Source organism: Neophocaena asiaeorientalis, unplaced genomic scaffold (genome assembly GCF_003031525.2).
Source record: "Neophocaena asiaeorientalis asiaeorientalis breed wild unplaced genomic scaffold, Neophocaena_asiaeorientalis_V1.1 scaffold262, whole genome shotgun sequence".
Taxonomy (NCBI): Eukaryota; Metazoa; Chordata; class Mammalia; order Artiodactyla; family Phocoenidae; genus Neophocaena; species Neophocaena asiaeorientalis.
In genome coordinates, this window is record NW_020174374.1 from 326856 (window position 1) to 353372 (window position 26517).

General features: G+C 38.1%; 1 protein-coding gene across 2 annotated transcripts in view; it reads left to right on the top strand.

Annotated features, from left to right (window-relative positions):
• ZFY (zinc finger protein Y-linked) overlaps nucleotides 1-26517 on the top strand; it is a 56006-nt gene that overhangs the window by 13974 nt on the left and 15515 nt on the right. For both annotated transcript variants that reach the window (XM_024756314.1, XM_024756313.1), the window contains exons 3-4: nucleotides 21323-21411; nucleotides 25868-26437. In XM_024756314.1, coding sequence (XP_024612082.1) covers nucleotides 21351-21411; nucleotides 25868-26437 — 631 coding nt within the window. In that variant the 5' untranslated portion in view covers nucleotides 21323-21350. The remainder of the gene's footprint in view (nucleotides 1-21322; nucleotides 21412-25867; nucleotides 26438-26517) is intronic.

Sequence of the window (26517 nt, forward strand, 5' to 3'; positions counted from 1 at the left end):
CTTTGGTGCTGGTAGTAAACAGTAATTTGCTAGGATTTTAATTGAATACAGAGGCTAATTTAGGAGAAATTGACATTACAGATGCAGTGTTTTCTAGAGCAAGAGAATTCTCCATTTGTCTTTTAAGAAGAATCTCAATAGAGTTTTCAATTAACATAGCCAATCATGTATTTAAGTGGTAAAAGATCTATTGTCTTTAATAGTACTAATTTTGTACTATTCTACTTTTCTGAACTGGTTATGATGATAGTATTTCTGTTGGTTTTTTGGATTTCTTGGATATATAAGGTATAAATCAGAAATTTGACTATAATCATGCATTTACTTATCTTACCTAACTGAATTGGTTAGCAGTTTCCAGTATTAAAATACAATATGTTAAAAGGCATCTTAATCTTCTGACCTTTGTGAGAATGTAGTGGTTCATCCCTAAGTTCAAGGTATGCAGTTTTACTTTAAAGTAATGCAAATATCATTCCTCTGTATTATGTGAGCTGATTTTATTTGTGTAATAGAAACCCTTTGGTAGTAGGTTAGACTGATTTTGAAATTCTGAAGTGCATAATTATACACTTGTACACACATTTTTATTGTGTTAAGACATATCTTCTACTGGAGTGAATATTTTTAAGTAAAAATATTGAATTTCAACTTTTTGACATCTTTAATAGTATCGTAGTTTTTTACTTGCAGCCTATTGATATGGACTAATTGGCTCCATCCTGATTTCTTACTTTGTTAAGGGATGTGTTTGTGTGTTTCTCTTTCAGATGATGGATCATATTTGCAAATACTTGAACTGGTGTCATAAGTAATAGAGTTTGGGAGTGGTTTGATTTATTTTATCAGGTTTTGGTTTTGGAGATTTGTTGACTTTGCCAAAGGAATTGTAAAATGCTGTAAAATAATTCATAAAGCTTTAGAATTATTTGTTTTTAGAACTTGTGAAAAAATTCACCTATGAAAGAATTTGGGTTTCAAGCTGTTTGAAATGTTAACATTAGACAGGTTATTGTATTTACTTTTATGATTGCTTGAGTTTTCTATCTCTGGTTAATACTGGTAAATTTTAAAAAATTAATCATTTTTGGCTGTATTGGGTCTTTGTTGCTGCACATGGTCTTTCTCTAGTTGCGGCGAGCGGGGGCTACTCTTGGTTGTGGTGTGTGGGCTTCTGATTGTGGTGGCTTCTCGTTGTGGAGCACGGGCTCTAGGTGGGTGGGGTTCAGTAGTTGTGGTGCACGGGCTAAGTAGTTGTGGCTTGCAGGCTTGTGGGATCCAACTCGCAGGCAAGTTGCTCCATGACATGTGGGATCTTCCCGGACCAGGGCTCGAACCTGTGTCCCCTATATTGGCAGGTGAATTCTTAACCACTGTGCCAGCCAGGGAAGTCCCGAGAGGCTATTTTCATCTCCTGGGATCAGGAAATACAGGGCTGAGAGTGAATAATGATCATGGGAATAAGAGAAAGGAACAGATAATTGAGTAGTTGGGAGGGAAAGAATAGGCAAGATCAGACATCCCAACTGACAGGGAAGGAAGAAAAGGTCATAGTGATCACATCTGGAGGAAGCTGGGTTTTATCCAAATGAAATATTCAGTAGATAGTGTGGTGGAAGAATTAGGTCCAAGCCTAGTCTGAGTATGTGGATTTGGGGAATTATCTTTCTGCATATGGTAGTTGAAACCGTAGGAATAAAGAGAAAGTAGAAGAAGACATGGCTGATTGCACAACCTTGGGCAAGACAGTAAAGGCTGAGGAGTGACACAGTAACCAGAACTTGGGAGAGTGGGAAGAAAACTAGGGTGTCACTTAAAGACTGAGAAACAAGAGAATTTCAAAACTGAGGGTATTCTCTCTCAAATGCTAATGGGGTGAATGAGAAAAAGGGTTATTCTTTAACCTACGGTTAACCCTACCATTCGTTGAAATATCATTGACATATAACATTATGTAAGTTTAAGGTGTACAGTGCAATGATATGATGCCAGCATGCATTGTGAATTGGTTGTAAACACCTCTGCCTCATCACATATTACATTTTCTGTGTGTGGTGAGAACATTAAGTTTTGACATCTTAGCTGCTTTGAAGTATGTAATACAGTATTGATAACTGAAGTCACCATTTGGTATATTAGATCCCCAGAACTTATACCTGAAGTTTGTACTCTTAGACCAACATGTTCTTATTTCCCCAAACTCTCCTGCTCCTGATCCTACTCTTTATTTCATTGTATTTATAGATGGGCATACCTGCTCTTACTGTAATTTGCTTATTGCACTTCACAGATACTGAGGTTTTTACAAAATGAAGGTTCTGGCAATGATGTGTCAAGCAAGTCTGTTGGAATCATTTTTCCAACAGCATTTTGTCATTTCGTGTCTCTGTGTCACATTTTGGTAGTTCTCTCAATATTTTAAACTTTTTTGTTATTATTATATTTGTTGTCATGACCTGTGATCTTTGATGTTACTATTGTAATTGTTTGGCGGCACCAGGAACTGCACCCATATAAGACAATGAACTTAATAAATGTTGTGTGTGTTTTGACTGCTTCACCTCTGGGCCATTCCCCATTCTGTACCTTTTCTCAGGTCTCCCTATTCTCTGGGACACAACAATATGTAATAAAAGTAGACCTGCATGAAAAGATGCTCAACATTGCTAATTACTAGAGAAAGACAAATTAAAACTATAATGAAGTGTCATCTCACACCGGTCAAAATGACTGTCATCAAAAAGTCTACAAACAATAAATGCTGAAGACGGTGTGGAGAAAAGGGAACCCTACTACATGGTTGGTGGGAATGTAAATTGGTGCAGCCAGTGTGAAGAACAGTATGGAGATTCCTTAAAAAACTACAAATAGAGCTGCCATATGATCCAGCAGTCCCACTCCTAGGTATATATCCAAAGGAAGCTCTTAATTCCAAAAGATACATGCACCCCACTGTTCATAGGAGCACTGTTTACAGTAGTCAACACATGGAAGCAACCTACATGTCCATCAACACAAACATGGATAAAGAAGATGCAGTGTATATACACCAATGGAGTATTATTCAGCCATAAAAAAGAATGAAATAATGCCATTTGCAGCAACATGGAGAGACCTGTATACATCATGATACTAAGTGAAGTCAGACAGAGAAAAACAAGTATCGTATGATACCACTTATGTGTGGAATCTAAAAAATAATACAAATGAGTTTATTTACAAACCAAAGCAGACATAGAAAACAAACATGGTTACCAAATCAGGGGTGGGCAGTGGTAAATTAGGAGAATGGGATTAACACGTACATACCACTATATGTAAAACAGATAAAAAGGATTTACTGTATAGCATCAGGAAATTATATTCAATATCTTATAATAATATAATGGAAAAGAATATGATAAATAATATGTATACATATTCAGTTATGTACACTGGAAAGTAACACAGAATTGTAAGTCAAGTATAATTCAATTAAAAAAAAAGGAAAGGAAAAATAATTAGGAGTGAGAAGAAGAGTCATTTGATGAAGTGAACTTTATTGTTTTATTTTAAGAAATTGCCACAGCCCTCCTGCAGCCACCACACTGATCAGTCAGCAGCTATGAAGATCAAAGCGCAAGACCCTCCATGAGCAAAGATTAGGACTAGCTGAAGCCTCATATGATGGTTATTGTTTTTCAGCAATGAAGTATTTTTAAATTAAGATATGTATTTTTTTAAATATAATGCTGTTACATACTTAATAGACTACCGTACAGCATAAACGTAACTTTTGTATGCAGTGGGAAGCCAAAAAATTCATGTGACTTCCTTTATTGTGGGGCTCAGGACCTGAACCCAAAATATCTCCACGATATGCCTATAACACATTTTCTTTACTCATTCATCACTAAGCTTGTTTCCGTATCTGGGCTATTGCAAATAATATAGCAGTCTCTGCCTTATCTGAAGTTTCACTTTCTAGGGGCTTTAGTTACCGTGGTCAACTGTGGTTGGCAAATATTAAATGGGAAATTCTGGAAATGAACAACTCTTAACTTTTAAATTGCATGCCATTCTGAATAACATGTTGAAGCCTCTTGCCATCTGGCTGTCTCAGCTGGGACGTGAATTATCCCTTTGATCCGTGTATCCTGCCCCTTAGTCATTTAGTAGTTTCCTTGGTTTTCAGATCTACTGTCATGGTTTCACAGTGCCTGTTCTCAAGTAACATTTGTTTTACCTAATAATGACCCCAAAGCACAAGAGTAGTGATGCTGGCAATTTGGAAATGCCAAAGACAAGCATGAAGTGCTTACTTAAGGGAAAAGGTAGCAATTTGGGAATGTGAAAAGCCATAAAATGCTTCAGGGGAGAAGGTGAAAGTTCTGGACATAATAAGGAAAGAAAAATTGCTTAAGTTGCTAAGATTTACATTAAGAATGAATATTCTATCCATGTATAAAATATCCTATCCAGGAAAAAAAAGTTCCTCGTGGTTTTACTGTCACACGTCAGACTGCAAAAGTTACAGCCACAATGCATGATAAATCCTTAAAAAGGTATTGAATTCGTACAGTAAAATGTTCTGAGAGACCACATTCATGTAACTTTGTTTACAATACATTGTAATCATTCTATTTTATTAATACTTAACTTGTTAATCTCTCACTGTGTCTGAAAGTTACACTTTATCATAGGTATGTACTTACAGGAAAAAATATAGAATGTATAGCTTTGGTACTGTCGACAATTTCAGGTATCCAGTGGGGGCTTGGAACCTGTCCTGGTGGCTAAGAGGGTAACTACTGTTTTTTAGTGAACATGGCACTGCAGATACCTTTTTTTTTTTTTTTTTTTTTTTTAGACTCTCAACCACTGTGCCACCAGGGAAGCCCCCAGATACCTTTTTGACATAGTGATTTTATTTCCTTAGGATATATACCCAGAACTGGAATTGCTGGATCTTATGGTAGTTCAATTCTATTAAGTTTTTAAAATTTATATTACATTGCAGTATACTTGATTTACAGTGTTGTCTTAATTTCAGGTGTACAGCAAAGTGATTCAGTTATACATATACATATATCTATTCTTTTCAGATTCTTTTCCCATTTAGGTTATGAAAGAATATTGAGTAGAGTTCTCTGTGCTATACAGTAGATCTTGTTGATTATCTGTTTTATATATAGTAGTGTGTGTATGTTAATCCCAAGCTTCTAATTTATCCCTCACCCCACTTTTCCCCTTTTGTAATCATAAGTTTGTTTTCTAAGTCTGTGAGTCTGTTTCTCTTTTGTAAATAAGTTCATTTGTATCATTTTTTTTTAAGTTTCCTCCTATAAGTCAGCGGTCCCCAACCTTTTTGGTACCAGGGACTAGTTTCGTGGAAGACAGTTTTTCCACAGATGGTGGGAGGTGGGGGGTGGTTTCGGGATGATTCAACCACATTACATTTATTGTGCACTTTATTTCTATTATTATCACATTGTAATATATAATGAAATAATTATACCACTCACCATAATGCAGAATCACTGGGAGCCCTGAGCGTGTTTGCCACTCACTGATAGGGGTTTGATACGAGACAGAAAGCAATTGATTTATTATGGTCTCTGTGCAGTCAAACCTCTCTGCTAATGGTAAACTGTGTTTGCAGCCGCTCCCTAGCACTAGCATCACTGCCTCAGCTCTACCTCAGATGATCAGGCATTAGAGTCTAATAAGGAGCATGCAGCCTAGATCCCTCGCATGTGCAGTTCACACTAGGGTTCACACTCCTATGATAATCTGATGCTGCTGCTGATCTGACAGGAGGTGGAGTTCAGGTGGTAATGTAAGCAGTTGGGGGGCGGCTGCAAATACAGATGGAGCTTTGCTCGCTCGCTCTCCACTCACTCACGTCTGTGGACTGGTAATGGTCTGTTTCCCGGGGGTTGGGGATCCCTGATATAAGTGGTTTTGTACGATATTTGTCTTTCTCTGACTTGCTTCACTTAGTATGATGATTTCTAGGTCCATGCATGTTGCTGCAGATGGCATTATTTCATTCATTTTCATGGCTGAGTAATACTCCATTGTACATGTGTGTACCACATCTTTATTCATTCCTCTGTTGATGGACATCGAGGTTGCTTCCCTGTCTTGGTTATTGTAAATAGTGATGTAGTGAACATTGGGGTCAATCTACCTTTTTGAATTATGGTTTTCTCCAAATATATGCCCAGAAGTGGAATTCCTGGGTCATATGGTAGCTCTGTTTTTAATTTTTTAATTAATCTCCATACAGTGGCTGTACCAATTTACATTCCCACCAACAGTGTAGGGGGGTCCCCTTTTCTCCACACACTCTCTAGCGATTTATTGTTGACTTTTTCATGATGGCCGTTCTCACTGGTGTGAGGGGATACCTCATTGTAGTTTTGATTTGCATTTTTCTAATAACTGGTGATGTTGAGTAAGTATCTTTTTATGTGCTTTATGGTCATCTGTGTGTCTTCTTGGGAGAAATGTCTATTTAGATTTTTCTGCCCATTTTTTGATTGGGTTTGTTTTTTTTGATATTGAGCTCCATGAGTTTGTATATTTTAGAGATTAATCCCTTGTAGATCACATCACTTATAAATATATTCTCCCATTTTGTGGCCTGTCTTTTGATTTTGTTTATGGTTTCCTTTGCTGTGCAAAGCTTTTAAGTTTAATTAGGTCCCAGTTGTTTATTTTTGTTATTATTTTCATTACTTTAGGAGGTGAAGCCAAAAAGATTGCTGCGATTTATGTCAGAGTGTTCTGCCTATATTTTCCTCTAAGTGTTTAGTAGTATGTAGTCTTACATTTAGGTCTTTAATCCATTTTGAGTTTATTTTTGTGTATGGTGTTAGGGAATGTTCTAGTTTCATTCTTTTATTTATTTTCTTTCATTTCTTTTTCATGCAGTTTTCCCAACATCACTTACAGAAGATACTTTTTTCTCCATTGTATATTCTTGCCTCCTCTGTTGTTGATTAATTCACCATAGGTGTATGGGTTTATTTCTGGGCTTTCTAGCCTGATCTGTTGATCTGTATTTCTGTTTTTGTGCCAGTACCATATTGTTTTGATGACTGTAGCTCTGTAGTGTAGTCTCAAGTCAGGGAACCTGACTGTTTGGGTGTTTTGTGTTTCCATACAAATTTAAAGTTTTTTTGTTCTAGTTCTGTGAAAAAATGCCATTCTAATTTGATAGGAATTGCAGTGAATCTTTGATTGCCTTGGGTAGTATAGTCATTTAGACAATATTGATTCTTACAATCCAAGAACATGGTATATCTTTCCATCTATTTGTGCCATCATTGATTTCTTTCATCAGTGTCATACAGTTTTTGGAATACAGGTCTTTTGCCTCCTTAGATAGGTTTGTTCCTAGGTATTTTATTCTTTTTCATGTGATGGTAAATGATATTGTTTCCCTCATTTCTTTCTGAACTTCCGTTGTTAATGTATAGAAAGGCAAGAGATTTTTTGCATATTAATTGTGTACCCTGAAAATTTACCAAAGTCATTGATGAGCTGTATTAGCATCTTCAGGATTTTTATGTATAGTATGTCATCTGCAAACAGTGACAGTTTTACTACTACTTTCCCAGTTTGGATTTCTTTTCTTTTTCTTCTCTGATTGCTGTGGCCAGGACTTCCAAAACTGTGTTGCATCAGAGTGGTGAGTGTCGATATTCTTGTCTTGTTCCTGGTCTTAGGGGAAGTGCTTTCTGCTTTTCAGTTGAGTATGATGTTAGCTGTGGCTTTGTCATATATTGTCTTTAGTACTTTGACGTATGTTCCTTCTGTGCCCACTTTCTGTAGAGTTTTTCTCATAAATAGATGTTGAATTTTGTCAGGTTTTTTCCCATATATGTTGAGATGATCATGTGGTTTTTATTCTTCAGTTGGTTAATGTGGTGTATCACGCTGATTGACTTGCAGATATTGAAAAATCCTTACATACCTGGGATAAATCCACTTGCTCATGATGTATCTTCCTTTTAATGTATTGTTGGATTCAGTTTGCTAGTATTTTGTTGACGATTGTTGTGTCTGTGTTCATCAGTGATACTGGCCTGTATTTTTTCTTTTTTTCTTGGTATCTTTGTCTAGTTTTGGTATCAAGGTGTTGGTGGCCTCATCGAATGAGCTTGGGAGTGTTCCTTCCTCTGCAATTTATGGGAATTGTTTCAGAAGGATGGGTGTTAAGTCTTCTTTAAATATTTGATAGAATTCACCTGTGAAGCTATCTGGTCCTGGACTTTTCTCTGGACTTCTGTTTGTTGGTGGTTTTTTAATCACAATTTCAATTTCAGTACTTGTGATTGTTCTGCTCATATTTTCTATTTCTTCCTTGTTCAGTCTTGGGAGACTGTACCTTTCTGAGAATTTGTTCATTTCTTCTAGGTTGTCCATTTTATCAGCATAGTTGCTTATAGTAGTCTCTTATGAGTCTTTGTATTTCTGTGGTGTCCGTTGTACCTTCTTTTTCATTTCTAATTTTATTGATTTGTGCTCTCTTTATTTTCTTGAGAAATCTAGCTAATGGTTTATCAGTTTTATCTTTTCAAAGAACCAGCTTTTAGTTTCATTCATCTTTTCTATTTTCTTCATCTCTTTTTCATTTATTTCTGCTCTGATGTTTATAATTTCTTTCCTTCTAGTAACTTTGGGTTTTGTTTGTATCTTTTTCTAGTTGCTTTAGGTGTAAGGTTAGGTTGTTTATTGGAGATTTTTCTTGTTTCCTGAGGTAGGATTGTATTGCTATAAAATTCCCTTTTAGAACTGCTTGTGCTTCGTCCTGATCTTCATGTGCTAGGTTTTTGATCTTCATGTTTTTGCTGTCATTTGTCTCTAGGTATCTTTTGATTTCCTTTTGACTTCTTCAGTGATCCGTTGGTTGTTTAGTAGTATATTGTTTAACCTCCACGTATTTGTGTTTTTTACAGTTTTTTTCTTGTAGTTGCTTTCTAATCTCATAATGTAGTGGTCAGAAAAGATGCTTGATATGATTTCAATTTTCTTAAATTTACCAAGGCTTACTTTGTGTGGCCCAGCATGTGCCCTATGCTGGAGAATGTTCCATGTGCGCTTGGGAAGAATGTGTAGTCTCCTTTTGGATGGAATGTTCTGTAAACATCCATTAAATCCATCTGGTCTAGTATGCCATTTAAGGCCTGTGTTTCCTTATTGATTTTCTGTCTGGATGATCTGTCCATTGATGTAAGTGAGGTGTTAAAGTCCTGCACCATTACTGTGTTACTGTTGATTTCTTCTTCTTCTTCTTCTTTTTTTTTTTTTTTTGTGGTATGCGGGCCTCTCACTGCTGTGGCCTCTCCCGTTGCGAAGCACAGGCTCCGGATGCGCAGGCTCAGTGGCCATGGCTCACAGGCCCAGCCGCTCTGCGGCACGTGGGATCTTCCCAGACTGGGACATGAACCCGCGTCCCCTGTATCGGCAGGCGGCCTCCCAACCACTGCGCCACCAGGGAAGCCCCGATTTCTTCTTTTTTGACAGCATTTACGTTATATACTGAGGTGCTCCTATTTGGGTGTATATGTATTTTCAGTTGTTATATCATTTTCTTGGGTTGATGGGTTTATCATTAGGTAATATCCTTCTTTTTCTCTTGTAACAGTATTTAATTTTAAAGTCTATTTTGTCTGATGTGAATATTGCTATTCCAGCTTTCTTTTGATTTCTTTCGTTTGAAATACCTGATTCCATCCCTTCACTTTCAGTATGTGTCGCTAAATCTGAAGTGGGTTTCTCATAGACAGCATTTATAGCAGTCTTGTTTTTGTATCCATTCAACCAGTCTGTGTCTTTTGCTTGGAGCATTTAATCCACTTACATTTAAGGTAATTATCGATATGTATGTTCTTATTGCCATTTTGTTAATGTTTTGGATTTGTTTATGTAGGTCTTTTTTTTTCTGTTCCTCTTTGGTTCTTTTCTCTTGTGATTTGATTACTAACTTCAGTGTTGTGTTTGTATTCCTTTTTCTGTTTTGTGCTTTGTATGTATTGTAGATTTTTGGTTTGTGGTTACCATGAGGTTTTGCTGTAGCAGTCTGTATGTACACAAATTTTTTTAAGTTGCTGGTCTCTTAATTTCAAATGTATTTCCTATATCCTGCATTTGTATTGTCCTCACAGTTGCTGGTTTTGGTATCATATTTGTGTGTGGATGATTTCCTACCTTTACTGTATGGTTTCCTTTACTGGTGAGCTTTCCCGTTTGTAATTTTATTATTTTTGTTTGTGGCCTTTTCTTTTCCACCTAGAGAAGTTCCTTTAGCATTCGTTGTGAAGCTGGTTTGGTGGTGCTGAAGTCTTATAGCTTTTGTGTGTAAAGCTTTTGATTTCTCTGGCGAATCTAAACTAGAGCTTTGCTGGGTTGAGTATCCTTTGTTGTAGGTTTTTTCCTTTCGTCACTTTAAATATATTGTGCCACTCTCATCTGGCTTGCAGAGTTTCTTCTGAAAAATCAGCTGTTGTTTTCCCTTATTGCTTTTAATATTTTCTCATTGTCCTTAATTTTTCTCAATTTGATTAATATGTGTCTCAGCGTATTCATCCTTGGGTTTAACCTGTATGGGACTCTGCACTTCCTGGACTTGGGTGACTGTTTTCTTTCCCATGTTAGGGAAGTTTTCAGCGATTAGCTCCTTAAATATTTTCTCAGGCCCTTTCTCTCTTCTCCTTCTGGGACCCTTGTAATGTGAATGTTGGTGCATTTAACATTGTCCCAGAGGTCTCTTAAACCACTCTCATTTTTTTTCATTCTTTTTTCTTATTTTGTTTTGCAGCAGTGATTTTCACAGTTTTGTCTTCCTGCTCATTTATCCATTCTTCTCCTCATTTATTCTGCTATTGATTTCTTTTAGTGTACTTTTCGTTTTAACTTACTGTATTTTTTAAAAATTAATTTATTTTACTTATTTATTTTTGGCTGTGTTGGGTCTTTGTTGCTGTGCGCGGGCTTTCTCTAGTTGTGACAAGCGGGGACTACTCTTCGTTGTGGTGCACGCACTTCTCATTGTGGTGGCTTCTCTTGTGGAGCATGGGCTCTAGGGGGGCAGGCTTCAGTAGTTGTGGTACATGGGCTTAAGTTGCTCTGTGGCATGTGGGGTGTTCCTGGACCAGGACTCGAACCCGTGTCCCCTGCATTAGCAGGAGGATTCTTAACCACTGCGCCACCAGGGAAGCCCCTATTGTATTGTTTATCTCTGTTCGTTTGTCTTCTATATATTGTAGCTGATTGTAAAGCAATTTTTGTATCTTGGTCTCTGCCTACATTCTTTTTCTGAGATCTTGGATCATCTTTATCTCATTACTCTGAATGCTTTTTCAGTTAGCTTGCCTGTCTCTACTTCACTTAGGTGTTTTTCTGGGGTTTAAACTTTTTCCTTTACCTGGAACATATTCCTCTGCTGTCTCATTTTATAACTTTCTGTGTTTGTGGTTTCTGTTCCTCAGGCTGCAGGATAGTAGTTTCTCTTGCTTCCGGTGTCTGCCCCCTGGTGGGTGAAGTTGGTCTAAGAGGCTTTTGCAGGCCTCTTAGTGAGGGTACTGGTGCCTGCACTCTAGTGTGTGGCATTGGACCTTGTCCCTCTGGTAGGCAGGGCCATGTCAAGGGGTGTGTTTAGAAGTGGCTGTGGACTCAGGAAGATTTTAGGCAGCTTGTCTGCTGATAGGTGGTGCTGTATTCCCACCCTGTTGGTTGTTTGGCGACCCAACACGGGAGCTACAGGCTGTTGGGTGGGGCCAGGTCTTGTGTCAAAATGGCAGCCTTCAGGAGAGCTCACACCAATGAGTACTTTCTGGTACCTCCGCCACCAGTGTCCTTGTCCGCACAGTGTCCTCACCTCCCCAGGAGACTCTCAGAAATCAGCAGGTTAGTCTGACCCAGGCTCCTATGAAGTCACTGTCTTTTTCCTGGGTCCTGGTGCACATGAGACCTTGTGTACCTCCTCCCATAGTGGAGTTTCTGTTTCCCCCAGTCCTGTGGAGCTCCTGCAGTCAAGCCCCACTGGCCTTCAAAGCCAAATGCACTGGGGGTTCCTCCTTCCAATGCCAGACCCGTGGGCTGGGGAGCCTGACGTGGGGGTCATTACTCTCCTGTAGGAGAACCTCTGTGATATAATTAGTTTGGAGTTTGTGGGTTGCCCACCTAGTGGGTATTGGATTTGATTTTATCGTGAATGCACCCCTCCTCCCATGTCATTATGGCTTCTTCTTTATGTCTTTGGATGTAGATTTTTTTTTTTGGTAGGTTCCAGCCTTTTTTATTGATGGTTGTTCAGCAGTTAGTCCTGGTTTTGGTGTTTTTGTGAGAGGGGGTGAGTTCAAGTCTTTCTACTTTGCCATCTTGTCTCCAACTTTCTGTTTTCTGAAAATATGGTTCCTTTCTTATCCATATAATTGACATAATGTGGTGCTCAAGCTCACACTCGCAGTAGAGTAGTACACCATTCCAAGCTTACTCCTTGTTTATCAGTTGTAGGACACTCAGTTTCAGGGTAAAATAGTAACTTTGGCTAAGTGAGGCCTCTTTGGTTTAATGTCAGAGTGTTAAAAGGCTTCTCTCCCCTCCCCTTCTCCCAGATGGCTATGCGGAGCTCAGCTGTGGTGCACACCCTGTCTAGCCTGCAGACAGAGTCGCACATGCTATCTCCAGGCCTGGGTCTCTGTCTTTGGGCACCCTCTGGGCACATGCTGAGCTCACAGGGCATTTGGACCCCACTGGGGTCCCCATGGAGCTGTCCTATTAATTTTTTGAGGAACCTCCATACTGATTTCCATAGTGGCCACAACGGTTTACATTCCCACCAACAGTGTGGAAGCATTCCCTTTTCTTCACGTCCTCACCAACACTTAATTATCTCTTTCAGACTAGCCATTTAACAGATACTAAGTGATGACTCTTAACAGATTGCTTTTTGTGTCATATCCAAAAAATTGTTGCAAAGACCAGTGTCAAGGAGCTTTTCTTCTCTGTCTTTTCCTAGGAGTTTTATGGTTTCAGGTTGTAAGTCTTAACTACCATTTGAAGTTAATTTTTGTGAATGGTATATAAGATAGAAGTCTAGTTTCATAATTTGCGTGTGATTATCCAACTTTTTCAACACTGTTGAAAAGACCATTCTTTCCCTATTGACTGTTTTTAACTTCCTTATAAGTTATTGAGTGTATTTACATAGGTTTATTTCTGGACTCCTGATTCTTTTGTGATTTCACATGAATTTTAGGATTGTTTTTTCCATTGCTGTGAAAAATAATATTGGAATTTTAATGCATTGAAACTATGGATAGCTTTGCGAAGTGTTGACGTTTTACAATAATTTTTCTTATCTGTGAACACAGCATATCATTCCATTTATTTGTGTCTTCAATTTCAATTGAAGACAATTTCAATTGTACTTCATCCAACTCCTGAAACTTTACTGAATTTGTGTTTTGATGGAGTCTTTAGGATATTCTGTATATCAAATGTGTCATCTGCAGGTAGAGGCAGCTTTACTTTTTGCCTTTCTAGTTCCATTGCCTTTTCTTTTTCCCTGCCTGATTGGTCTAGATAGGACTTGCAGTACTGTGTTGATGGGAGTGGTGATTGTGAGCACTCTTGTGTCTGATCATAGAGGAGATGCTTACATTAGTTGTGGACTTGTTACATAGGATTTTTATTCTTCATTTTGTTAATGTGGTAATTCTTCTAATGTGCTGTCGAATTCAGTTTAGTACAATTTTATTGCGAAGTTTTTCATTTATATTCATCAGGGATAGTAGTTTTCTTTTCTTGGACTGTCCTTGTATTGCTTTAATATCATAAAATGAGCTTGGTATTGTTTCCTTTTCTTCAGTTTCTTGAAGTGTTTGAAAGGAATTGGCTTAGTATTAATCCTTCTTTAAATGTTACCAAAACCATCTGGTCCTTGGCTTTTCTGTGTTGGGAGGATTTATTTACTGATTCAGTCTCCTTCCTTATTATTGGTCTGTTAGATTGTCTATTTTTTTCCTGATTCAGTCTTGTTAGGAAATATGTTTCTAGGACTATATCCATTTTTTGTAGGCTATCCAGTTTGTTGGCATGTGGTTGTTCTTAAAGATTGTATTTCTCTAGTGTCAGTGGTAATGTCTCCTTTCATTTCAGATATTATTTATTTGACTTTTTGTTTTTTAGTCTAGCTAAAGGTTTGTCAGTTTTGTTTACCTCATTTAAAAAACAGCTCTTAGGGGCTTCCCTGGTGGCGCAGTGGTTGAGAATCCACCTGCCGATGCAGGGGACATGGGTTCGTGCCCTGGTCCGGGAAGATCCCACACGCCGCGGAGCGGCTGGGCCCGTGAGCCATGGCCGCTGAGCCTGCGCGTCCGGAGCCTGTGCTCCGCAACAGGAGAGGCCACAACAGTGAGAGGCCTGCGTATCGAAAAAAAAAACAAACAAAAAAACAGCTCTTCAGTTTGTCATTCTGTTGTTTTCTGGTTTCTATTTCATTTATTTCTGCTCTGTTCTTTGTTTCTGTCTGCCAACTTTGGGCTTAGTTTGTTCTTTTTATAGTTCCTTGAGGGGTAATGTTAAGTTGTTTATTTGAGATCTTTTTTCTTCATGTAGGTGTTTATCGTCATTTTGCCACATCTAAGTTTTGGTACGTTTTGCATTTTGTTTCCATTTTTGCTTCAGAATATTTTTAAAATTTTTGTATGATTTCTTCTTTGACAAATTAATTCAGAGTTTTTTGTTCAGTTAGTTTCCAGCTTTCTTCCTGGTACTGATTTCTCATTTCATACCATTGTTGCAAGAAAAGATAGTTGATAATTTCATTCTTCTTAAGTTTAAGACTTATGACCTATATAATAATCTATCTTGAAGGATATTCTGAGTGCATGCGAGAAGAATGGGTATTCTGTTGCTGTTGGATGAAATGTTCTATATATGTCTTTTAGGTCCATTTGGTCTAATGTATAGTTCAATTCTAATGTTTCCTTTTAGATTTTCTGTTTGGATGATCTGTCTGTTAAAAGTTGCTCTGTTGAAGCCCTCCTATTTTTGTAATATTATTTCTCCCTTCAGATTCGCCAGTATTTGGTTAATATGCTTAAGTGGGCCAGTGTAGGGTCCAGTGTTGGTTGCATACATATTTTTGATTTGATATATCTTTTGATGAATTGATCCTTTATCTGTATATAACCTTCTGTACCATTTTTGATGTACAGTTGATTTTGTGTGATATTTGTAGCTACCGCTGCTCTCTTTTCATTTCCACTTGAAAGGATTATCTTTATCCATGCCTTCACTTTGAGCCTGTGTTTGTCCTTACTGCTGCAGTGAGTGTCCTTTAGGCAACATATAGTTGGTAGTTGAGTCTTGTCTCTTTTTTTTTCAAATCCATCTAGCCACACTGTCTTTTGATTAGAAAATTCTGTCCATTTATGTTTAGGATGGTTAATGATACTTAGAGATGTACTAATTCTCTCTTACTGTTTCTTGAATGACTAGAAACAGACATGAATTCCTTTTTTCCTTCCTTCTTCTCTTGCTGCTTTCCTTTGGGAACTGACTAGTTTTCATAGTGGTAAGTTTTGCTTTTCTTCTTTTATCTTTTGTGTATCTACTGTAGGTTTTTGCTTTGGTTTCCATAAATTATCTTATGCACATAATGATCAGTTTTAAGCTGATAACAACTTAAAATGTTGATTGAATACAAAAACCCTATCCAAACCCTTCACACTTTGTTTCTGTTGACAGAATTTGCCTTTCTCATACTACATATCTAGCAACAAATTGTAGCTAACATTGTTTCTAATACTTTTTGTCTTTTAATTTATAGAACAATTTATTATTGTCCTGTATGTCCTTCAGAAATGAAGGAAAGGGGCTTCCCTGGTGGCACAGTCGTTGAGCATCTGCCTGCCAGTTCAGGGGACACTGGTTTGAGCCCTGATCCAGGAAGATCCCACATGCCGTGGAGCATCTAAGCCTGCGTGCCATGACTACTGAGCCTGTGCTCCATAGCTTGCGAGCCACAACTATTGAGCCTGCATGCTGTGACTACTGAAGCCCTCGTGCCTAGAGTCCCTGCTGCACAACAAGAGAAGCCACTGCAATGAGAAGCGCGTGCACCGCAACAAAGAGTAACCCCTGCTTGCCTCAACTAGAGAAAGCCTGCGTGCAGCAACAAAGACCCAACACGACCAAAAATAAATTTATTTAAAAAAATAAACTGTCTAAAATCAAAAAGAAATAGAGAATTTTAAAAGCAGCAAGAGGAAAATGTTCTTTCATAAGGGAACCACCATCACGCTATAGGTGGATTTCCTGTGGGGGAAATTGCTACCTATTTGGCATGTGGGATCTTCCCAGACAAGGGAGTGCTCCTGTGTCCGCTGCATTGGCAGGTGGATTCTTAACCCACTTTGCCAGTTAAGAAGTCCCTAGACAGTTTAAGTACGTGTCTTAGAGAAGATCCTTTTAGGTTGAAATTCAGGGGATATATCCAAATCCTCTACAGTTTGGGGGAAGACATTCTTTCCTTAAAGCCATTGTTTCCCCTTGTCTCCGTCGTCATTTTCTGCGATGTCAGTAATATGTAGGTTGTTTTCTTTAATGGTATCCCACAGTTAAGGTATGCTCTCTTTCCTTTTCCATTCTTTTTTCTTTTTTTTAACCTCTACCTGGTTTATATTAAAGGACTTGTCATAAGATTTTTTTCTTCTGCTTTATCCAGTTTTTTGTTGATGCTCTCTATTTCACTTTTTTTCCATTTCATTTCACTGTATTCTTTTAGAATTTCTGTTTGGTTCTGTTTTATGATCTCTGTCTTGCTTTTGAACTTCTTATTTTGTTTATGTATTGCTTTCATTGTTTTCTTGAATTGTTTCTCTGGGTTTTCTTTTAGTTTTCTGAGCTTTCATAAAATAACTTTTGAATTCTTTATGGCACATTGCCATAGAGATCTCCATGTCTTTGGAGTTGGTTACTGGAAAGTTACTGTGTTCCATTGGTGGTATTGCGTGTCCTTCGTTTTTCAGATTCCTTGAAGTCTTGTGTCATTTTCTTTGCATTAGAAGAAGCAGTCATTTTTCCAGTCTTTACTTAACTCTCCTCAGCAAAGAAATACCTTCTTTCATCCCTATGAGGGATTCTGAGGCTTTCTAATACCTTTTCTATGGACATGCCTGCTCCATCCTTTTTGCTCCCTCTTTTGAGGGACTCCTTAGATTGTATGCCTTATTCCTATTCTGCAAAGCCAGCATGGGTGCTGAGAGCCTCGGGTTTCCTTTACCCAGAGCGGTGCTGAATATCCTAATTGGTGTGGTTTCTCTCAATCCCATTGAGTCAGACCTGCTCTTGGTACTGTTGGCAAGACACAACAGAGAGCCAGCCATCCGATGGGAGTGTGTATGGGTAAGGCAGGTGTGGGGGTGGAACAAGCAGGGGGTCCCCAGCAGCTCGTGGGTGGGTTTTCTGATAGAGTTGTGAAGCAGGAGGATCATGTTCCTTTGACGCCCCGCAAGAACCCTGGCTACTGTTCTCATAGCTGTTCTCCAGCCCCTAGTCCTGTAGCCACACCTCAGTATTCTGGATGTGGCAAACAAAGTGGATCTCTTTGACAATATTCTGCACCACTGAGGTAGCTGGGTCCTCATTCACAGGCCAAGAAGGACTCTCTTGGCACTGAGCTGTGCTGCCTTGGGGGATGTGAGTAATGTGAAACCATTCTTACTGGCTCCAGTGCATCCAGTTTCAGATTTTTTGCTGAAGGGAGTCCTGGAATTTCTCCACTGACTCTTGAACTTCCACAAAAGCTCACTCATCCATGGATGATTGTCTCAGTCAGTGTTCTTTGGAGTGAGGATAGTAGAAAACTCTTACTGCACCATAATGAATACAGTTTGCGGTATGCGGGCCTCTCACCGCTGTGGCCTCTCCAGTTGCGGAGCACAGGCTCCGGATGCACAGGCCCAGTGGCCACGGCTCACGGTCCCAGCCGCTCTGCAGCATGCGGGATTCTCCAGGACCGGGGCACGAGCCCGTGTCCCCTGCACCAGCAGGCAGACTCTCAACCACTGCATCACCAGGGAAGCCCTAAGTTCAACTTTTATTAGAGATAATGAGATTGATTTCTGTAGGGAAACTTTAAGATACCTTAAATAAGATATCATTTTATTTTTTATTATTATGCTCATAAGATATTTTCTCATTTATCCTTTTATGGTCACATATTGAAAAAAGGAAAAGAAGTACAAGCTAGAAAGTTTTGGGAAGAGGAAGCAGTGACAACTTATTTAGAGGAACTATCTTTTCCATTTTTTTATGGTTGAAAAAATATTACTGTACCTATCATAGCCTTTTTATTTGAAGCATTTTGAATAAATGTCATAAAAGACATTATATTTTGAAAATAAATTGGATGTCTTAGGGGTGGCATGTTGGAAATTAATTTTTTTATAGTATAAATTACAGCTGAGTTTCTTATTTGCATAGTTCCTTAGAGACTTTGTAAATATCAAACATTAATAAGAGATATAGGGACTTCCCTGGTGGGGCAGTGGTTAAGAATCCGCCTGCCAATGCAGGGGACACGGGTTCAAGCCCTGGTTGGGGAAGATCCCACGTGCCGCGGAGCAACTAAGCCTGTGCACCACAACTACTGAGCCTGGGCTCTAGAGCCCGTGAGCCGCAACTACTGAACCCACATGCTGCAGCTACTGAAGGCCATGCACCTAGAGCCTGTGCTCCACAACAGGAGAAGCCTGTGCACTGCAATGAAGGGTACCCCCTGCTCGCTGCAACTAGAGAAAGCCTGCATGCAACAGTGAAGACCCAGTGCAGCCAAAGATTAAATAAATAAATTAAAAAAAAAGAGATATAAATAACCATGACATACGCTTAAAAAAAAAAAGAAGAAAGGGATAATTGTGCTCTGGAAATTCAGCAGCAGAGGAAGTGGTTGTTTTTAGCATTTTCTTCATGAGGAAGGACATGTAGGGGATAAATTATTGCAGGAATAACACGTAAAGGTCATTTACATAGAAGAAATCTGAAACCAAGGATAGAGTTTGGATCTTATGGAGACTTTCGATATTTTTGTTTGTCTGATGAGAGAGACAGAAACAGAGATTGGGGTAGTGGTAGAAAGGAGGGGAAGATGAATTGAAGAAAAATTACGAGAATAATGGAAAGGTTGTCAGAAACAGATCTTAGAGGCTTGTAAGCCAAGGAGATCAGATTTTATTTGGAGAATCAGTAGGGAGTCATTAACATGTTTTGAATTGAGGTCTTACATCATTTAAAGTATGCTTTAGAAAAGGAAGAAGTTTATACTCACATGTATAAGAGAAGGAGAGAGACATACCGTTCATGAAGGACCGTGTAGGGTAAGAAAGCAGAGGAGAAGAGGAGATGCCATAGTCCAGAGCTTTTATTGGGATTCTATAGGGAAGGAATGGGCAAGGAAGAATAGGTATACTAAGTTTAGGATTGGATAGTTTGAACAGTTTTAGTGGCCTCTGGGCTATAGGAACTGTCCCTAGTTGTTTGGAATGTGGCCCTGGGTTATTTTAGAGTAAGGAGAATCTTGGCTTAGTAAATTTGGTGGTTAGGGGTGTGGGCTCTGATTGGTTGGTTTTTATATCAAAGGTGCACTCACAGGGAGACTATTGATGTCAGTAGGCAGTCCCTCCAGGATCAAGGTCACAAAAGAGAGAGAAATATAGTTGGTGCACTACATTACTTGCAGTCTTAATAGTAACAATTTATATGTTGTCAGCAAAAATGATAGAGATTAAAGAAGCTGTATGTGATAGCACTGTTGAAGGTGAGTTAGAAAGTGAGAAAGTGGTGATAGGAAAACCAATTAGGAAGTTTCTGTGGTACTTGCAACATAAGTAAATCATGGTCCCTAATAAACCTCCCCTTCCTACTCCCTCTATCTCCTCACTTGCTTTTTAGGCATGTGCTAGGTTCTTCGTAGTTTTGTTTTTTAACTTTTCTTTTTTTTTTTAAACTGGCTGTTTTTTCTACCCTAGGCCATATTTTGTCGATGACCTATCTTTCATGTTTTTATGTTATTGTTTCAGTCACCAGGAGAGAGAGAGAGAAACTCTTGCTTGTGGTTTCAGACATCCTATAGATGGGACTTTGATTTTATTGTGTAAAGATGAATTTATTTTTTAACCTTTCAGCTGGTACCAAGTTATTTGTGGCCTGGAGAATATACATATACTTTGAGAATTATTTCTGCAACTAGATGGTCAATTAAGGGAGGTCACTGTAAGTTATATAGAAATCTTAAGAAGGTTTACCATTGTAATGAATTTTGAATTTTTACCATTTTGTAATTTATTGGTAGGAGATTGTAGACTATATTAAATTTAAAGATGTAATAAAAATCTTTCAGGAATTCCCTCAGTATTCCACAAAATGTGTTAAAGTTGAACCTTAAAGAGTCATGGCTGTTTATGGAAAGGAGGCTGGAGGGAGTTTTCTGGGGTACAAAAAATGTTTTATATCTTACTCTGAGTAATGCTAATACAAATTTACACAAATATAAATTTATTAAGCTAAACACTTAAGATTTATGCACTTTAATAAAAGAAACTAGTGAAATATAGCAGAAAAAAAACAGAGAACAAACTAGTGGTTACCAGAGGGGAGAGGGAAGGAGCAAAATAAGGTAGGGAATCAAGAGGTTAAAAAGTAGTATGTAGGGGACTTCCCTGGTGGCGCAGTGGATAAGAACCTGCCTGCCAATGCAGGGGACACGGGTTCAATCCCCGGTCTGGGAAGATTCCCACATGCCGCAGAGCAACTAAGCCCATGTGCCACAACTACTGAGCCTGCGCTATAGAGCTAGAGCCCGTGCTCTGCAACAAGAGAAGCCCCTGCAACGAGAAGCCCGTGCACCGCAACGAAGAATAGCCTCTGCTCGCATACTACACAGGAAACATGGCCAGTGTTTTATAATAACTATAAATAGAATATAACCTTCAAAAATTGTGAATCACTGAAACTTATATAACAATTGCACATCAACTGTACCTCAGTTTAAAAAAAGAAAAAAATGTCTGCACTTTATGTAGAGTATAATGTAACTAAAACAAAGAGAAAAACCCCAAAACACTGTCAACATGCTTGAGTTAACTTCTCTTACGATACAGCTACCCAAATATAATTGGTAATCATTATGTTCACTTTACTTTACCTTGATAGGTTTTGATAAATCAAGAAATGTGACCATTTCAGAAGTGTAAATATGATGACATTTTAAGTATGTGATATGAAAAAGTTAATGTTTGATATACTTTATTTCCCGGTTTAGGAGCTGTGACTAATGAGAATCAAAGGCCATGGATGAAGATGAACTTGAATTACAGCCACAAGAGCCAAACTCATTTTTTGATGGAATAGGTATATCTATTTCTTGGGTTGTTCCACTTTCCATCTGCCAAATTTGGAGTTACCAAGAGGATGTATTGCTAGATCTGTATTGATTTATCCTTAGGTATCTTGTTTTCCTCTCAAAATCTCGTTGCCAACTCAGTCTTGTCAGTAATACCATCAGTATCAAAGTCTTGTTTATCTTTATTCTAAATTTTCTCAGTTTACTAAGTCCTATTAGTTCTGACTTTGAAAGTGTTTCTTGTTTATTGCTGCTGTTACTGGTTTTCTTTTGTTGCTCTAATGCATTTCCACAAATTGAGGGACCTAAAATACATCAGTTTGTTACCTCACAGAAGTTCAGCTACAGTGTGGCTAAACTTGGTCCTTGTGTAGAGTTTCACAGAGTGTTGGCAGGGCTTCATTCTTTTCTGGAGCTAGCAATCCAAACTAGTATTGATTCTGATGGTATAAAGTTTTAAAGAATTTTGTGAATCTCCTCTCTGTGTTATTGGCATTTACCTTATTAGAAAAGAGATCCATCTACATATCCTTCCAAGATAATCCCACTTCTTTTTGACTTCTGCTGAGATAGTTGCAGGACAACGCCCTAAGCTCTTTAGATGCATCCTACTTTGATTAAGGTATCTGTGAGGCACACTGTTCACAGCCTTAGAAAGACATTGTGTGACTGAATTCTCAGACCTTTTGCTTTGTCTGAGATTATAGAAGAGTTGTAGTCAGAAAGTACTTTTCCTCTAAAAGGTTCTTTTCTGACAGCAAATCACCCCAATTTTAACTCCTTTTTTCTTTGTCATCTGTTGATGCTGAGAATTTCCCCAGTTGTCAAGTCCTGCTACTTTTTATTTATTGGTTCTTCCACAATTTATCTTCTTTTCTTGAATTTACCATAAGCCACAAGAACAAACCAGGTCACATCATCAACACTCTGCTGAAATCTCCTGAGCTAAATATCTGAGTTAACTGTTACAAGTTACGTTTTCCATATAACCTCAGGATACAATTTTGCTAAGCTACTTGTCGCAATGTAACAGGTTATTCCTTCCATCAGTTTTGAATAACATGTTTCTCACTATCTTTTGAGCTTTTACTAGCAGTGTCCTTAAAGTCTAGATTTGTATTAACTGTCTGTACATGGTGACTTAGGTATTCTGTAAATTCATGTAAAATTTTTCTGCTTTGGTTGTTTCTTCCTTCTGAGTTCTCACTAGCATGAGTTGTTAACATCCATATTTCCATTACTGGACTATTCAAGGGAGTATCAAAACCGTTACACATTTGTAGGTATTTGTACAGCAGCACTCCACTCTCTGGTACCAAAAATCTGTATTCATTTCTATTACTATTGCTCTGCCAAACATTAAACAAATGTAGCTCTATAACATAGTAAAATTCTTCATCTCATGGTTTCCATACATCAGAAGTCTGTCACAGCATAGCTGTGCTATTTGGTTTGGACTTCATGCGGCTGAAATCAAGGTGTCAGCAGGGTGTTGTTCCTTTCTGGAGCTTCTGGGGTGAAACTGATTCCAAGCTAATTCAGGTGGTTGGCTAAATTCACTTCCTTACAGTTGTAGGGCTTAGGTGCCCTTTTCCTTGCTGGCTGGCCTTTGCTCCTCACAGCTAGTATTCCTTCACTTGCTTTTCATGTGCTCCCCATCCTGCCCCACCCAAAGTAATTGGGCATTGAATCTCTCTCATACTTAACGTTCTGCTTCAACTCTCTAATGCCAGCCTAAGACATTTCTCTGCTTTAAGGGTTTATGTTTATCTAGTAAAATCACCCTATTTAAGGTTCATAACTTTAATTATATCTGAAAAGTATTTATGGCATTAGCCATAATGTGATGTATTCACAATTTCAGCCATTGTGGCATGGACATTTTGCAAAGAGGGTAGGGTGGACTAAATGGGCTGGGGTGGCTGTATACCACACTGCTCTTCATGCCGGTTCTCCCACTTAGCCCAGGCACTATTATCTCATTCTTAACTTATAATATTAAATTATTTACCTCGAAGTTAGTTTCTTTTTTTCACTACCTGTATCAGTAGAGTACTCATTCTAAAATAACACATGGATGATGTCATTTCTTTGTTCTTCCATGTCCAGGAGATAAAGTATAAACTTGAAATTCTCTGTTTTGATAGTGTCCTACTTATACAGCCCTGTTTCTCAAAAGGCTTTCTGAAAGGAGCCTTCTGCATCAGGCAGATGGAATCTTGCTTCATTCCTCCAACTGCTCAAGGAAAATTATATTCATGAAGTTTTAACAGTGGGAAAAAAAGTATTGACATTTACAGATGGTTCTAAATACATAATATTATAAAGTGATTTACACAGCTATTTTTATAAGTTAAAATTTTAAGAATTTTACTCATTGAATTTTATATGATCATATTGCCATATATTAAAGCAATAGTAATTTTACCAAGAAACGTGAGGATTTTTAACATGCTTTCTAAATCCTGTGTGTGTGTGTGTGTGTGTGTGTGTGTTTCTTAAACAATTTGGGATAGTCTTGACTCGTGGTAATTTCTATTTGATAATGGTAAATACATCTTTGGACACTTGAACATATTGAAGTATAATTAATGTTCTTGAAAGAGAGACTGTAAGTTCCTTGGAGAAAAACACATAGGATTTACTAGCTTAAAGCCACAAGCCACAAGCAAGCCTGGGCATGGGTCAAGGGGTAGAATGAAGGGCTTTTTCATTTTAGCTCTATTTATTAAGACTATGTTGTTTGTCTGTCTATGAACAAGTCACTTAATTTACCAGGTCCTCCATTTTTACATGTCCTAATAATAATGAAACCTCTCATTACAATTTTTCAGAACACTTCCCTTACATTGCCATTTTGATCATTACAACACTCCTGGAGGTATGCATGACAGATATTACTGTCCTCATTTTACTGATGAGGCAACCAAAATTCAGAGGTTAAATGACTTGCCCAAGGTTACAAAATGAATGTGTCTAAACTGTGCTCTGTGATTTAGACCTTTTAATCAGTGCTGTTGCCACTAAGCGCTTTCACAGGTATGTTTTTAAGATGCAGCTTAAAGTCATCTATTGCTTGATGTGAATTATTAGAGACATTGAAGACAAATTATTACTAAGCTTTATGTTGGAGTTTTATAGAAATTAAAGAAAACATTTTCTCGTTATTGTTTCTATGTATAATGAAAGTGGGTATTAACTGGTTTAAAGACTCCCTGCAGCTTTTATTATTCCTTGGCCCTTGTTGATCATTTTTGTTTGTTGAAGAATCTGTTTGTTTCTTGGAGGGCCTGCTTATTGACACATAGTCATTGGGTTAGGCATCTGCTTAAATTCAGCTTCTCTGAGTCATGACCAGGGACACTAATCAGCCAAGTAGCATTGTAGTTAAGACTTCCATGATTGCTTTTTACTGGACCAAGAGCCAAGATACCAGATTTGTTTTCTTTTATTTTATCTTATGTTTTTGGTAAGGATATTTTACTTCTTTTCCCATTCATGGCATTCATTCAGTACATGTGCTGTGCAAGCCAACTGTGTGTGATCTTGGTGAAGTCATTTAATCTCAGGGGGCTCCAGTTGATTCACCCCTCCACCTTAACTGCAGAATGGAGTGAGTAGGGTTTCTTATGTTCTGAGGAAACTGCCTTGGAGATGGAGTGTACGGGCTTGGGAAGAGGCTAGATGGAGGCAAAATACCCTGTTGAACTTGGTCAGGCTGCACAGCAACTAACTTCAACCTCCACTGCTCCAGTGCAGCTGCACTTTTTTTCATCTTCTCTATCCACAGAGATTCTTAGCAAGTTGTCTTTCTTTCTCCTTAACTGTTTGGCATTCTATCTCGCTTTTCACTGATGCCCAGCTCCTTTTATATGCCAAATTCAGAGGATAAATTTAGAGGATAATTTCTAAATTTCCAGTCATTAAAGAATAATAGTGGAATATTATACCAGAATAGGGTGAGACAATGGAATTTTTTATAGGAAGGGAAGAAAAGAAATATATATGAATGATTAAAAGTAGAAAACTGTGTTGAATGAGTTGGGGGGGAAAAGAAAAGAAATGGAACAGACAGGAGGGAAAATGTTCATTAGTTTTCTGAACTTGTGTTACTTGTGTTTCATAATTATGGCTTAAAATTTTATTTTGGTTGCCTGGTAACTTTAATGTTTGTTTGTTTTAATGAATATTTTTCTTTTGTGACTGCCCTGCATATTTTGTTTTTCTAGTATTTCTTTACATGTTAATTGGTTAGCGTTGAATAAAACCGTGCTTGTGTTAAAATCTTTTGGTTCATATATGAATCAAATAGATTCTGTCTTTATTCCTTAAAGCTATTTTAATGTTTGAGAAAGCCAAGGATATAGTCTGTTCTCTTGGTGGAAATTAAAGAACATTTACATCATTTAAGATAGCCATTCATGCCTACCTGAAATTTGTCGTTTTAATTTTTGTTTTTTTAAGGAACTGATGCTACACACATGGATGGTGATCAAATTGTTGTGGAAGTTCAAGAAACGGTTTTTGTTTCAGATGTTGTGGATTCAGATATAACTGTACATAACTTTGTTCCTGATGACCCAGACTCAGTTGTAATCCAAGATGTTATTGAGGATGTTGTTATTGAGGATGTTCAGTGCTCAGATATCTTAGAAGAAGCAGATGTGTCTGAAAATGTCATCATTCCAGAGCAAGTGCTTATTACCTCAGATGTAACCGAAGAAGTTTCTTTAGCACATTGCACAGTCCCAGATGATGTTTTAGCTTCTGATATTACTTCAGCCTCAATGTCTATGCCAGAACACGTCTTGACAAGTGAATCCATACATGTGTCTGACATTGGACACGTTGAACACGTTCATGATAGTGTAGTTGAAGCAGAAATCATCACTGATCCTCTGACAACTGATGTAGTTTCAGAAGAAGTATTGGTAGCAGATTGTGCCTCTGAAGCAGTCATAGATGCCAACGGGATCCCTGTGGACCAGCAAGATGATGACAAAGGCAACTGTGAGGACTACCTAATGATTTCCTGTAAGTGTTGGGGTACAGTGATTGTCCAAGGTGTTTTTGAAGGCTGTCTTTCCTAACTTACATTAGGGTGATGTTTTCTT